Source organism: Nyctibius grandis, chromosome 4 (genome assembly GCF_013368605.1).
Source record: "Nyctibius grandis isolate bNycGra1 chromosome 4, bNycGra1.pri, whole genome shotgun sequence".
In the NCBI taxonomy this organism is placed as follows: domain Eukaryota; kingdom Metazoa; phylum Chordata; class Aves; order Nyctibiiformes; family Nyctibiidae; genus Nyctibius; species Nyctibius grandis.
Genome location: NC_090661.1, coordinates 99,905,226 through 99,918,329, shown reverse-complemented (window position 1 = coordinate 99,918,329; position 13,104 = coordinate 99,905,226). Strand labels below are relative to the sequence as shown.

Below are 13,104 nucleotides of genomic sequence, written 5' to 3'. Positions count from 1 at the left end.
CAGAAGATGTTCTTTGGAGGACCACTTTCTCTGGAGTTTCTAGGATTTCTTCTTTCCTTTTATCATTAGGCAGGTTCCTGATCAAGCAGCTGTCCTCCCGCTAGAGCCACTGGTAAAGCTGTTTCTGGGGGGTGATGAAACGTGGTCGGGCTCTGAGGGTATGCGAAAACACAGTCGGATCATCTTTGGTCACCTACAGCAAACCCGGGAGCTCTGTGTTCACAGTCCCCAGCAAACGGGGCCAGGCCTCCGGCCGCCCCGGGCACGGCCTGCCCCGCCGAAGGCGGCGGCCGTGCCCGGCGGGGCCGCGCCCGGGCGGGGCGCTGCGGGGCAGGGCCGCTGCAGCGAGCGGGCGGCCGGGCGCCATGCCTGCCGCCGTGGTGGAGTACAAGGGCTGGAAGGAGGGCTACCGCTGCGGCTACTGCGCCTCGGAGCGGGGCAAGGTCTCCGCCGGTAAGCGGGAGGCGGTGGGAAGGGCCGCGGCTGCCCGGGCTCCCGCGGCGGCGGCCGCACCCGGGGGCGGGGGAGCGCGGCCGCCCTCACTAAAGATGAGGGAGGTTGTGGGGAGGCCGCCGCGGCCGCCCACGGTAAACATGGCGGGGCCGCTGTTTCCTGTGGGCGCTGCCCGTGCCCTGCCCGTAGCAAAGATGGCGGCGGCGGCTGTTTCCGGGCGTCCAGGGGCGCCGTCTGGGGCGGCGGGCAGGGTGCTGTCCTGAGCCGGGCGGCGGGCAGGCCGAGGGGGTCACCGCCGGAGATGGCGGTGGCCGGCAGCTCCCCGAGCATCGTCGAGTACTTCGGCGGAGACGATGGCTACCGCTGCGGCTACTGCAAGAACGAGACCGGCAACCTCTCCCATGGTGCGGGCTGTGAGGGGAGCCGTGAGCGGGCCGGGCCGGTGCCGGAGAAGGGGGCGGCCGGAGGCTGCGGGGCTGCGCCTCGCTGGTGCCGGCGGGGCTGAGGGGGGCCTGCGAGCAGCGGGCAGAGGCGGCGGTTTGGCAGCAGCCTCCCCCCTTCCCACCTCTGGCCTGCCGGGAGCGGGCAGCTGCCCTTCGCTCCGGAGCGTTCCCGAAAGCTCGGGCCGGCGCGGCGGGGCGGGTACGGCGGGTGTGCCGGGGCGGCCTGCCAGGGGATGGCCGCCGAGCCGGCCCCGCAGCGTCCCCGCGGGCCGGGCGGGTGTCGCCGCCCTGGCGAAGCAGGTGGTTAAAGCGAGACGGGGTCGGTGTGGGGCTGGGGCCGCCGCAGGCCGTGGGCTCACGGGGAAGCCTCGCCTGGTGGGCCGGTTTTGTAGGAGCACTTCTCGAGTCTGAGGGCAAACCATCAGAAGTAACGGGAAAGCTTTGTAAAGGGCGAAATGTTTTAATGATTACTATGATAATACATGCACCCTGCCTAAGGCTGCAGTTGGGATCTCACCCAAAGCGTTCTGCTGGTCCAGTTTTACAGCTCAGGTGCAACTGCCCTGCCTGACCCTCCGCCTCCAGTGACAGTCCGGGTTAATCCGTAGATAAGAGTGCATCTGCCTGACAAGGCTCGACAGCTCTAAAGCTGTGGCCAGACAAATTTTGCTTAGGCCGGCTCAACGGGAAGCCGAGTATGTTCTTTTCCCTGGTGAAGAGGTGACAGTCCCCGAGCTCTGCTGAGCTGGGCAGTTGTTCTCCGAGGGGTCCCTGGGAATGGTCCGTGTCAGCTTCAGCACCTCTCAGAAGTGTCCTTCTGGCCCAGTGTTTCTGACTGGTTTTAACAAAATTAAGGAGCAGTTTTATGTCATTTTGTTGGTGTATCTCTGGGAAAGATAGCAAGCGGAGAGGAAAACTTCTTAACTTGTACAGTCAGAGCAATGTAGTTGATTGCATCCCAAGAGTTATGTTAGTTTTGGTTTTTTTTACACTTAACGTGGGTGTTGAAAGTCAGTAATTTATGAGATTTATGAATATGCCAAATCCCTGAAACACATCTATTCGAAAGTCATCATTAGCTGCTCAGATTTACAGTAATACTTTTGTAGAATTTGCTGTATTTTAATGTTTTAAAGCATAACTATGGTCAGTAAATAATACAATAAATAATTACTGTATTATTTATTTCAGGTATGTGGGCACATTCGATGACAGTTCAAGATTACCAGGATCTCATAGATAGAGGATGGCGAAGGTAAATTTAAAACGAAAATACAAAGCCATGTTGTCAGTTTAGATTCAAGATTGGATTTAGAATCCAGATTTAGAATTTAGGTCTGTGAAAACAGTTAACTAGTTTCCGTAAGGAATTGAAATAGAAGTATTTGCCCAACGCTCTGTGACTTTTTGTAACATGACACTGATGAACGGGAAAATAATCGGTTATTTTGGAAGGATAGTATTTTAGTATAGCAGCCAAAAGCTGAAGAACTTGCTGTTTGACTTTTGGTACTCTTCGTATAATATTTTGATATTATTTTAACAAAAATGGTTGATCTTCCATTTATTTTGTAGTATAAGCAACAGAAAATCAATATGTATTTATTGTTATTTTTAGAAGTGGAAAATATGTCTACAAGCCTATCATGAATCAAACGTGTTGTCCTCAATACACGATAAGGTAAGAAGCTCAAAGTATGCTACTGTTGGTGATTTGACCGCTTCAAATACGTTGAGCCATTTACTACTTTAAATACAGAATACTTGAAAAATTTATCTACTTTTAATTATACTTTGAATACGAAATACATGTTGTTGAGTTTGTGCACAGGCATATCAGTGGCTCAGCAATGTTTTCCTGTAAGCAGTCTGCTAAGTGCATACCCTTGCCTTTTGCTTCTGGGTTGCAGTCCAAAGCCAGAGTCCTGCGATGGCTCTCTTGCTCACTGGTTGTAGGTGAACCAGTATGTCTGTATCCCACAAACACTGCTTTGGTAACCCAAATAAGAGAGGCTGCCAGTTGAATACATAAGAATAATTCTAGATACACTTTTTCGGCCTTAGTAGTTAGTGTCAGTGCTGTACCTATGAGATAGATAAATGAAAAATTCTGGTGTATTAGGCTCCTAGGAAAGCTTTTTTATGCACTGCTTGAGGTCACCTTGGCATATTTTAGTGATTATAATGATATACACACAAAACATGCCATAAAGAATGTTTTTATGCAGTACAAGGCAATAGAATTTTATTAACTCAAAAGTGTTGATAAAATATTTGGCCACTTAATATAGGGAAATTTAAGAAATAATTAGAAAACATATATACAGCGTAACTTTTTAAAGTGGTTCCTTAACATTTTTTCCTGAAATAATCTTTCACAAAAGAAATCATCATAATTTTTTCTTTTTAAGGTGCCAGGCTTTGCATTTTCAGACCTCCAAATCTCACAAGAAAGTTCTGAAGAAAATGTTGAAATTTCTTTCCAAAGGAGATGTTTCGAAAGTAGCGAGCGGAGGTAAGAAATTCTTAGTGTTTGAAAAGCCATACTGGTGTTTGAGAGGAGGATCAAATACCTGTTGGAGTGATCGAATGGCTAATATGCTGTGATTTTTGTATTTAGACCCCTCTATAAAGGCCTGGCTAGCTTGTGTCTTTACAGGTGTTTTTGAATCAAGAGCACTATGGAGCCCAGAGACCAAACTGTGCAGCTGACTCGCTGTATTGAAGAATATATTTCCTTACTTTTTGCATAGACCAACTTATTTTCTTTTTCATCTCTGGGCACGTGCTTACTTTCTAGCTGGGTGCTGTAGAGAATTAGAGCCGTTTTTTTACCTCTGTCATAAAAGTGATAATCTGGAGAGGACTAAGCAGTATGGTGGGTGGCAGAGAAAAGGAAAAGCAATCAGGGAAAGGAGGGCTTTTCTTCCAGGTGGTTGAATAGTCACACTCTGTTAATCCAACACCAAAACCAGCTGTTCTCACTTGTGGTGGAACTTATTGTGTTGGTTCTGAATCGTTATAATTTGCCTATTTTGTCTGTGTGTGTTAGGTTTTTTGGATCTGTTTTCTTTGTTATTGTTTGTTTGAAGTTATGGCATGAGATTAGTTGGTTGCCCTGTTTTAGTGGAGAAAATAGAACTGTTCTTGTAAACGAGTTGGTGCTTGTAATTCAGGGTCATAAAAGAAGCTTTCTGTTTTCAGACTATTGCAAACAATCACTTTATCTGTTGGAAAACAGTTGTAAAATTGGAAAGAAATTAATTTAATATTAATGTTAATTGTTCAAAGTGTAAGCTGCGGTTATACAGAGAGAAATTAACTTGTGGTTTTAAATTATTTACAGAAGAGCCTATGGATTCCCATATAGAAGATGTGGCCGTGTGTGATTTTGCATACAAAAGTGAATCTCATGTCAGTCAGTCTGAACTGACTCCCTTGAGTGTGGATCACACAGAGAGGGTGGAAAATGAAGATAAGGACACAGGAGAAAGAGAAGAAGAGGTGAATGAGCAGAAGGTGGAATCAGGTTCTCTTCAGATATGTGCAGATAAAGACACACCAGTCCCTGGAGGACCATCACATTCGGCTAAAATTGTTCATGCACTGCCTAAGCCAGGTAGTCAAATTTCTGGTAGTAGCTGGAATATGCTCTCATGATTTCACATGTTGTTGAAGACCTTTTTTTTATCTTGCCTAGTAATTCAATAATTGTTTCTTTTTTTTCCTATATTCTTGCCAATTTATGGAATTATAGTGTATAAATTGAGAAGTTAGGTTAAGGCTTAACCTTGTCTCTTGTGCAGCAGTAGGAAATCATACCCAACAAAAACATCCTAGGTATTGTTTTCATATTTATTCATTTCTGCAAGTCATCTTGTTATACAAATTGTGTTGTCTACACCCTGTGAATACACCTCTGTGAATAACTTACTTCAAGCTCTATTAGTTATGTTTTCATAGACTATTTGCCATAGACCTAACTGGCATTGGAAATACATTCGGTGTATCATTGTATTTTTATCTTATACTTAAAAGAAATAGTGTAGCTTTCTGCTGACTTGAAAAAAAAAATCAAGCAAAAAAACCAAACCCCCAAACCCTACAAAAGCAAAACCACAGATACTTTTGGTTCTCTATAAAGAATGACATTTTCTAGTTGAGCTTTTTCATCTGTTTGGGAGCTTGCTTTGTTTTAGGTTTTGGACAGCTTTATCTTAGAAAAGCTGTGTCAGAACAGGATGTGACATTATGAAAAACTGTAGTAATTTCTACTTTTTTTCCTTGCTCTGTACTTAATATTACGTTTCTTTAAGGAAGTACAGTAAGTTTGTACAAGAAGTAAGGCAATTGCCCTCATTTTACTTTCTGGCGCATTTATACAGTGCTACAGCTCTCATGTGCCAAAACCTGAAGGTAAATGCTTATTCATTTCTAGAGTTTTGTGTGAAACTACATGGAATATTTATGGCATTTTTATTATAATACCAATTTTAATAGCGTGGTCACTTTTTTCGGTGTCAAAATTATCCCTCAGTCAAGGTTTTGCATTGTAGTTGTAAAGATTTCTGAAATGCTGCCTTTGGGCTGAATCAGAACTTGAAATCTTTACCCTGAAAAAGGATAATCTCATTGTCAGTCATCTGACTGTAATCTTTTTCGTGTGATAGCTGTTATGGTACCCCTTGCTGTGGCACGAGAGCCTGGTAGCTACATCTGCTTGCAGTGGTGTTAAGCTTTTCATGTAGCTTGTTGTGACGGGCAAGACAGCTGGTGGGGGATCCTCTGTGTGGTGTGATCATGCAGAGGAGTCCCTGAGGGTCCCCAAGGGAAAAAGAAATGCTGGAAACAACTGCTACGAGGATGTATCCGCAGGGTGCTGTGGGTTGTCTCTCCTGCGGCTTCTCTTGTGTCCTGGCTGCGTGAGACATGGGTGATTTCTGGAAGGAAGATGGTAAAGGGATGGATGGATTATTGCCAGAATAATTCACTTCACCAACAGCCTGAACTGGAAAAGAAGATAGAATTGCTGACAGGCTCTTTGTGGCCTAAAAGTTGCAGATGAGGCACCCTTGTCTTACAGATCATGTTTCCAGTTTTGCATAGCACCTACAATGGCCTGTCTGGAAAGATAAAGGTTGTTTTTCTGAATTGCTGTTAGCTGATACATGGCGAGTAATGTTAGTTAAAATCCTAGTGAAGACTGGATACTTTAGAGTTTCTGCATGTGTTGTGACATCATACTAATTCCTAATTTCACTCACCTGTGACGTGAGAACTTCAAAGTACTTTTTGCTTCACAAAGATTTTTGTCTCCTATAGGTTGGCTAATTTCAAGTAAAAGAATGTTGTTTTGTCATTAATGAACACTCATTCCAATTGGTTCAGGTTTTCACCAGGAATTTTGCATCTAAAAAAACCAGAAAGTTTTCAGAAATGCTTGACCAGAAAATCAGTAGTGCTGCATAAAAACAGTAATGTTACACACGTTCCTGGAAAACTTGACCAGAATTTTTAAGACTGTATTTTATATTTTGATTTTATAAAACGCAGTCAAAAATTTTATAGCCCTTATATAGTTTATAGTTTATGTAACTCTTATTTGTTGTGCAGATTTTCAAAACCCTCTTGTTTTTTAAATTAATGAAAAACCTTGGGTTATGTAAACTTCATTTTGGAAGCAAATTAAGTGGATGTTGACAGCAGATGGCAGTCTCGGGTAAAGATTATGAGTGTAAACCTGCCACTGTTTTGAAAAAGGTGAGGTATGGTCTTCAGTTGTGTTAAGAATAACATTGGGTAAGACTTTAAACACTGGAAATGCACATAAAGAAAGCTTGACACACTGTTTGTACTGTTTCAGAAAAAGAGGGTTTACGTTTATAGAGGAGAAATATTCATTAGTGTGGTTCTTTCTGGAGGTTTTAAATGAAATATAAAAGTGAATAATAAATGCATGAGAAAGCTTATTTAATTTTTCTTTTCTTTTTTTTTTTTTTTTTTTTAGGGCAGGTGGTGTCACAGGTCAAATTTAGTTTAAAGTTTTCCAGATAGAATGGTGTTTAGTTTTCATCTTGGAAAATGTACACTTATTCCGCAATAAGATTGTTTAATTGCATTTTTATTCCTTTATAAACAAAACAGGTCATTGCCCTGTAGGAATAATGGGCTGTTTCTGCACAGTTTCAGATAGAAAAGAAGGTTTGCTTATGTCTGTATGCACATTCATTGTTTTAAGAAGTTTTTCTTGCTAACTTACAGCTTATAGAAGATATGAGACATAAAACAGATCCTGATACAGATGAAGTACTCATTCTTCAAATGTATCATGAGTATTTTAAATAAACTCTTCCTCCGACTTGTTTGCCCATGGACAGGTCACATAGTATCTGTAATTTCCTCATAATATTTGTCCTTTTCTGGTGAATAATTTTAGCTGTATGGATGAAACACATACTCAAAAACCTTATCTGAGAGGTAAACACTCGATCATAAAATCTGCTAGTGCAATTGTAGGATGTCTGAAGAGTGCCAGAGTGGTATTAGCTCCGTTACTTAAGTCCCTGAGATGCTCTCAACATTCCAGCTCTCATGGAGTCTATGTGGAGAAACCAGACTGGGACTTTTCTGGGTGAGCCACGAAGAGCTTGCTACTAACTTGCCCCAGGAGTACACTTATATCTCTGTAAATTCTGTATGGTTTGCACATTAAAAAAATAGTTTACAGCCTTACTGATACTTAAAAGTTTATCCCAATGTAGAGTATTTTGCCAGTTTCTATGATGTATTTATTGGTAAAGAAAGATGCAGGCAGCAGCTCTGAGGGCTACAATTCTTTGCAGGTGAAGTGTCTCCAAACACATCAGTGAGCTTTCACAATATCAGTGCTTTTGCCATTTCCAGTTTGCAGAAGGATACCACTGTTCCCATTGTCCATGGGAAGGTTTGAAGCGGGTAGGGGACAAGAAAGATGTCTGTGTCGGCTAATAAGTTACTGGTAGGAAGAAGGAGGAGGAAAGAAAGATCTAACTATGTGTTCGTAGGAGTTCTGGAAAAAAACAATTTCTATGTAATTTCCAGGCCTTCAAGAGAGTAAAGTGGGATAAGCCGTAGTTAAGTCTGGGTTTGGATTCTTCTCTACTTCTTATAAATATTAACAGAGTTGGAAATGTGTCTTCATCCTAGTGCTTCAAATGAAAGCACCTCACTGTTCAGGGTACTTTCCCATTTGAAAAGGTAAATCTTTCAAAAGTTGCCAGTGTGTCTTTTGCAAATACAGGGATTTCAGGAGAAAGTCAATGGCGTAAAAGACTTCTTCAGCAGGTTGTCATAATATTTGTTACGGTTTTGGTTCTGTGCAAGATATATGACTCTATTTCCCTGTATGGGAGTAGTTTTTTCCACTCTGCCTCTCTTTTCCAAATTTTTAATATTATGGCTCTTTTTTGGCCTTCAACTCATCTACCACTGCCCTACAAAGTAATAAAAAAATGCAGAATGGGAGTTACTTTATATTACATTAGCTGGCTGCTGATGTAAATGCAATTTTGAGTGCAACTTTCCCTCTGTATGGAACTTGCAACAGCAGCTGCTAAGCGGAGACAGGTATTCCTTGAAAATCAGTTATTTCTTCCACCACTGTTTCCAGCAGTGCAGAAGATTCATACAGCTCTTACACAGCTGCTGGAGTGGGATATGGTGTTGAGTTACTTGTGTGCGCTACATGGAATAGCCAATAATGATGTACAAATTCTAGGCAGAACTGAGAGTGTTAGGAGAACATTTCTTGCTTTTTGTGGTTTTTACAAATTGAATTTACGGATTTACAATCGGTATCGACTAAAATCATACTGTCTAGGGAAATTGCTACTTGTAAGTAGATTATTTGTTTGGTAACCATTCTTTCAGTCCATTTAGTGGGTAGCACGGGGACCAGCCATCTTTTTTTTTTTTTTTTTAATTGAAGAAAAGTCTGTATTAATTTTTCTAGTACTGGCATTCTCATATCTTGACTTTTTATCTTACATTAAGTATCCTGAGTGTAAAATTATTCTGGCCCCTTCGTTGAGGAATTTGTACCACTTGAATTTTTATTTGTGCATGTCTTTGGATTTGTGTTGCTTTAAAACTCAGTTCTTGTAGTACTACGTACTATCTTCCATGCTGATCCAGTTGTTTTCTAGGTTTGACTTCTCTTTAAGTAAATAACATTTCACAAATAGAGCGTTATGAACAGTTGATCTGTTAGAGATAAATTGATAAAAGTGAATTGATTATACAATCTGAATATAATTTTAAGCAAAGTTGTAAGCTTATGTGGCCTTTCACTCTTCTTTTACGTGACATTAGTGGTGTTGGCGGTGTTTCTAGGTACTGCATAAGGACTCCAGATGACAAAAAGAAAAAAGCTTTTTTTGTGCATCTGTCTTCTGCAGGAGTCTGTTGTGTAGCCACCTGGGTTTCTAATGCAGTAGAACAATTCTCTGTGAATTTGGCTGTGAGGTTTTGTAGTTTAGGTGTTTTTTTCCTTGCAGTATTTCAAGCTGATCCTGTAGCTGTCTGGATGTAGTACATCATCATACCATACATTAAACAGGAGCTTTTCTTTGTTTCTGAGAGAGGGCTGTGGTGTAATGATTTATGGACAGACTTTTTTTACAGACAGGAAGTCTTTTCATTTCGATCTTTAAATATAACCTTGGCTCTGGGATGGAATCGTGGTCAAGGTGTTTCCATAGTAAAGTGCTGCATTAAACAGCTGTAGAGGAAAAATCATTGCAACTTAGCTTGGCATCAGGTGTTGTTGGTAGTTGTAAATGTGAAAGACCATGTTATGTTCAGGCCACAATCTGCAATTAATGGTCATTTTAACCATTTCTTTTCAGTGGTTATGTAAGAACTACTTGTTTGTTGCAAAACGTGGTGTTTAATTCTTTGCCTGTGCCCTTGTAGGGAAAGGGGCTGATCTGAGCAAGCCACCGTGTCGAAAAGCAAAGGACATACGGAAAGAAAGAAAACTGCAGAAACTCCTTCAGAACCAGATGTGTACACTTGAAGGCTCTCAACTTCAAGCAGGAGATCAAGTTTTCCTCTCGCAAAACTCTAAATCTAAAGCAAACCAACCTAAAACCATTGAAGACTTCATTTTTGTCTCTTTACCAGATGATGCACCACACAAATTAGAGGTAATGTCTCATTCAGTGTTGTTGGAGGTAAATTAAGGAAAAGTCTAGTTCAAGGAGTGTTTGAAATGCTTAGGTGTTTAGTGTCTGTGACATCAGGGAATGGTTATAGCTTAAATCTTGGAATATGTGCGGTACTGTATGATATATATATGGTGCAGCTGAGTGCTGTGTAACCACAAGAGGGTACTCTTGCACTTGCAGGCAGTCGTAGCACAGACCAGTACAGTTACCAAAATAACTTGTAAATTGATTTCATACAGTGTGACTTGAAAATGAAAGACTTTGAATTAACTGAGTGTTAAATGATGAGAGAGTTTCAATATTTAGTTCTGCAGTGTATAAATACTTAAACTATCTATGCTAATGAATCTTGACAAGAAAGCAGTAACTGTTCATAAAATTAAACAGATAAGAAGATAGCTGCTCTTTATAAATGTCGTTGATATGTGTTGATGTCTTTGGAAGCCGTAAAAGTGATGGTAGAAAAATTTGCTTAACATACTGGTTGCCATTAAATGTATTAGTAATCTGGAGACAGTCATCTGGAAGACTTTTGGACTTTCTAGCCTATAAAACCATTCTTTCTTTTTTTTTTTTTTAAGCTGGAAAACTATCCGAAATAAGTATTTTTCTGGAGTTACTATTATCAGTGATGGTATTGGAAGTTAAATTTTAATATTCTTTTGGTAATTATTCAAAGAGGTAGTGGTGGTGACTTGAAAGATTCACCCTGAATAACTGACAAGAAGCCATGAAAGTGATCCATCTCACGAACTCCTCCAGATTTTCTGATGAGTTGTATAACAGAAGTACGATGGCTTTGTCTGAACATCTTCATTTAGAAGATGCAGGGGGAATTAAAAGGAGGGATGGTTCCAGCAATGTTTTCCCAGATTGTCTTTGCTCCTTACTCTGACTGTCAAGTGTGGTGTTTTGGGTTTTTTTTTTGTGTGGATCAGAACCAATGCTATTTGTGGAAATAGAATCATACTGAAAATTAAGTGTGTTTTGAAATGTGCATGTTCTTAAATATGCTTGAAACGAAATGCACTGTTGCTCATGTGATAGCATTCTTTTGCTTAGGGAGCAATAATTTTTACTAAGAATGATTTTTTTAATTTATAGATTTTTAAAAAGATAATTATTTTTTGTGCGTGTAAGGGTGATGGTGGGGATGATGGATAACTTCCTATTAGAATTAACTCGTAATTGAATATGGAAACATTGTTTTCAATTTGAAAAATATCAAGAAATCCTCTAGGGATTATTGCCAAAAAAATAGTCCTTATCTAAAGAGCACAGATATGAGTCTTCCAAATGCATGGATCCTTCAAGTATCTTTCAGTATAGTGTGAAACTACAAGAGAGGATTTTAAAAAAAGTACAGAAAATGTCAACCTGCATGCCATTTGTTGGTATTATTTGCTGTAAACTATTTGTGTGGTTCTTCTACAGACATTTTAGTCATCTTAATTTGCAGTCTGAAAACCTTGTATGTTATTCAGTGTAAATATAAAAGCCTTCAATAGCCTAAATTGAGCTGAAGAATTGGAAGGCTATTGGCTAATATTAATTAAATTGTTAGGGCCTTTGTGCAGGAAGTCAAAATTTCTCTGTTGTGATGTTTGCATATGTATAAACGTATAGTTATTGCATGGTATTGTAATAATAAATGTGTTTAACTTCTTCTGAAGGTGAGGGTGGTGAGATCATCTCCACCAAGTTCACAGTTCAAAGCCACACTTCAGGAGTCTTACCAGGTCTATAAACGTTACCAGATGGTTATTCACAAGGACCCACCTGATAAACCAACTGTAAATCAGGTCAGAAGGCCAAACTAATTTTATGCAAAGCTCAGCTTCCCCTCCATTTCATGTCTCTTGTTTCTAGAAGAAACAAATATGGATTTTATATCCATTGTGTACTCAGGAGCATGTAAAATACTGTATCAAAGACAATCAACGTCCTGAAAGTGCAAACTCTTTTGATATCTCTTTGTGAGTGCCACAAATACTTGGTCTTAATTGCAGACAGAAAAGTTAAGGAAGTTATGTGGGAATGCTGTTAGGTAAGAGATGGAGAGGATGGGACTTTTGGAGATAGATATTGTGGGCCTCATAAATGCAAATCTCGTAAGAACTAAAACCAGCTGGACACTTACCCTGGTAACTAGTCTCGTTGGCTTTGGTTTGAATGCTTCCATAAGAAGGAAGAAGCATGATCAGAGCCAACATGTGAGCGAAGAATTTATCACACATACAAATTGTTTTCATTTTCAATTTAAGCCCTTCAAGAAGCAATCAGTGCACTCCATCTAAATTACACATCGTTACTGCTTCTTGTAATGACCAGGTGGTGTGTAATAGTTAATTGTCAGACGTTACATCTCTAATAGGATAAGGAAAAAAATTCAGGAGTTTGGAGAAAAAGTATATGTAGCAAGAGTATGTAATTGCTAAACTGGGGCAATGGGTGTTGTGCATTAAAAATATAACACATTTTAAAAGTCCTTGAGACTGTACAATGAAAATAAAATTTGTGGTTGACTTGTTAGATAGTTTGGTCAAAAACTGGGGTTGTATAAACTGATGCTTTGAAGTGTTGTAGTCTTACACAATTTTTACTCTTTAATGAAAGTATTAACAGTCAGTTTAATCTTAGTGTTAGCTGTCAGACTTTCCCCTGTAGGATGATTTTTCTTGTTACTATGTCTAAAGTAGAAAACTGACTTCAGAGGCTTTGAAGTGGATAGGAGGAGATCTTTCACTAGCCTTTCCTTCAGAAGCATATTATCTGATTATACGCACTCAAAATAGTATGCTTGTATTTTCCTTGCTCTGAAGGTGAGGTTAGTACCCGTCTCCTTTGAGGAACCCCAGTTCAAATCATCCTTCAACCAATCAGCCAGTTTATTTGCCAAGTATCAGATGGCTATACACAAGGATACACCTTCTGAATGTGGCGAAAATGAGGTACAGTTCACTGCATGCACCTTTATGAAAACATTTTTTTTAATGCGCAGT

General features: G+C 40.4%; 1 protein-coding gene across 4 annotated transcripts in view; it reads left to right on the top strand.

Moving 5' to 3' along the window:
- The first annotated feature begins 339 nt into the window (after positions 1-339).
- ATE1 (arginyltransferase 1) overlaps positions 340-13,104 on the top strand; it is an 82,375-nt gene continuing 69,610 nt past the window's right edge. For 2 of the 4 annotated variants that reach the window (XM_068399294.1, XM_068399298.1), the window contains exons 1-7: positions 648-857; positions 2,088-2,151; positions 2,515-2,577; positions 3,308-3,411; positions 4,243-4,515; positions 9,849-10,081; positions 12,925-13,053. In XM_068399294.1, the coding sequence (XP_068255395.1) occupies positions 755-857; positions 2,088-2,151; positions 2,515-2,577; positions 3,308-3,411; positions 4,243-4,515; positions 9,849-10,081; positions 12,925-13,053 (969 nt within the window). In that variant the 5' untranslated portion in view covers positions 648-754. Of the gene's footprint in view, positions 454-647; positions 858-2,087; positions 2,152-2,514; positions 2,578-3,307; positions 3,412-4,242; positions 4,516-9,848; positions 10,082-11,775; positions 11,905-12,924; positions 13,054-13,104 lie in introns of those variants that run through there. The other 2 variants (XM_068399296.1, XM_068399295.1) reach the window with 2 other exon arrangements.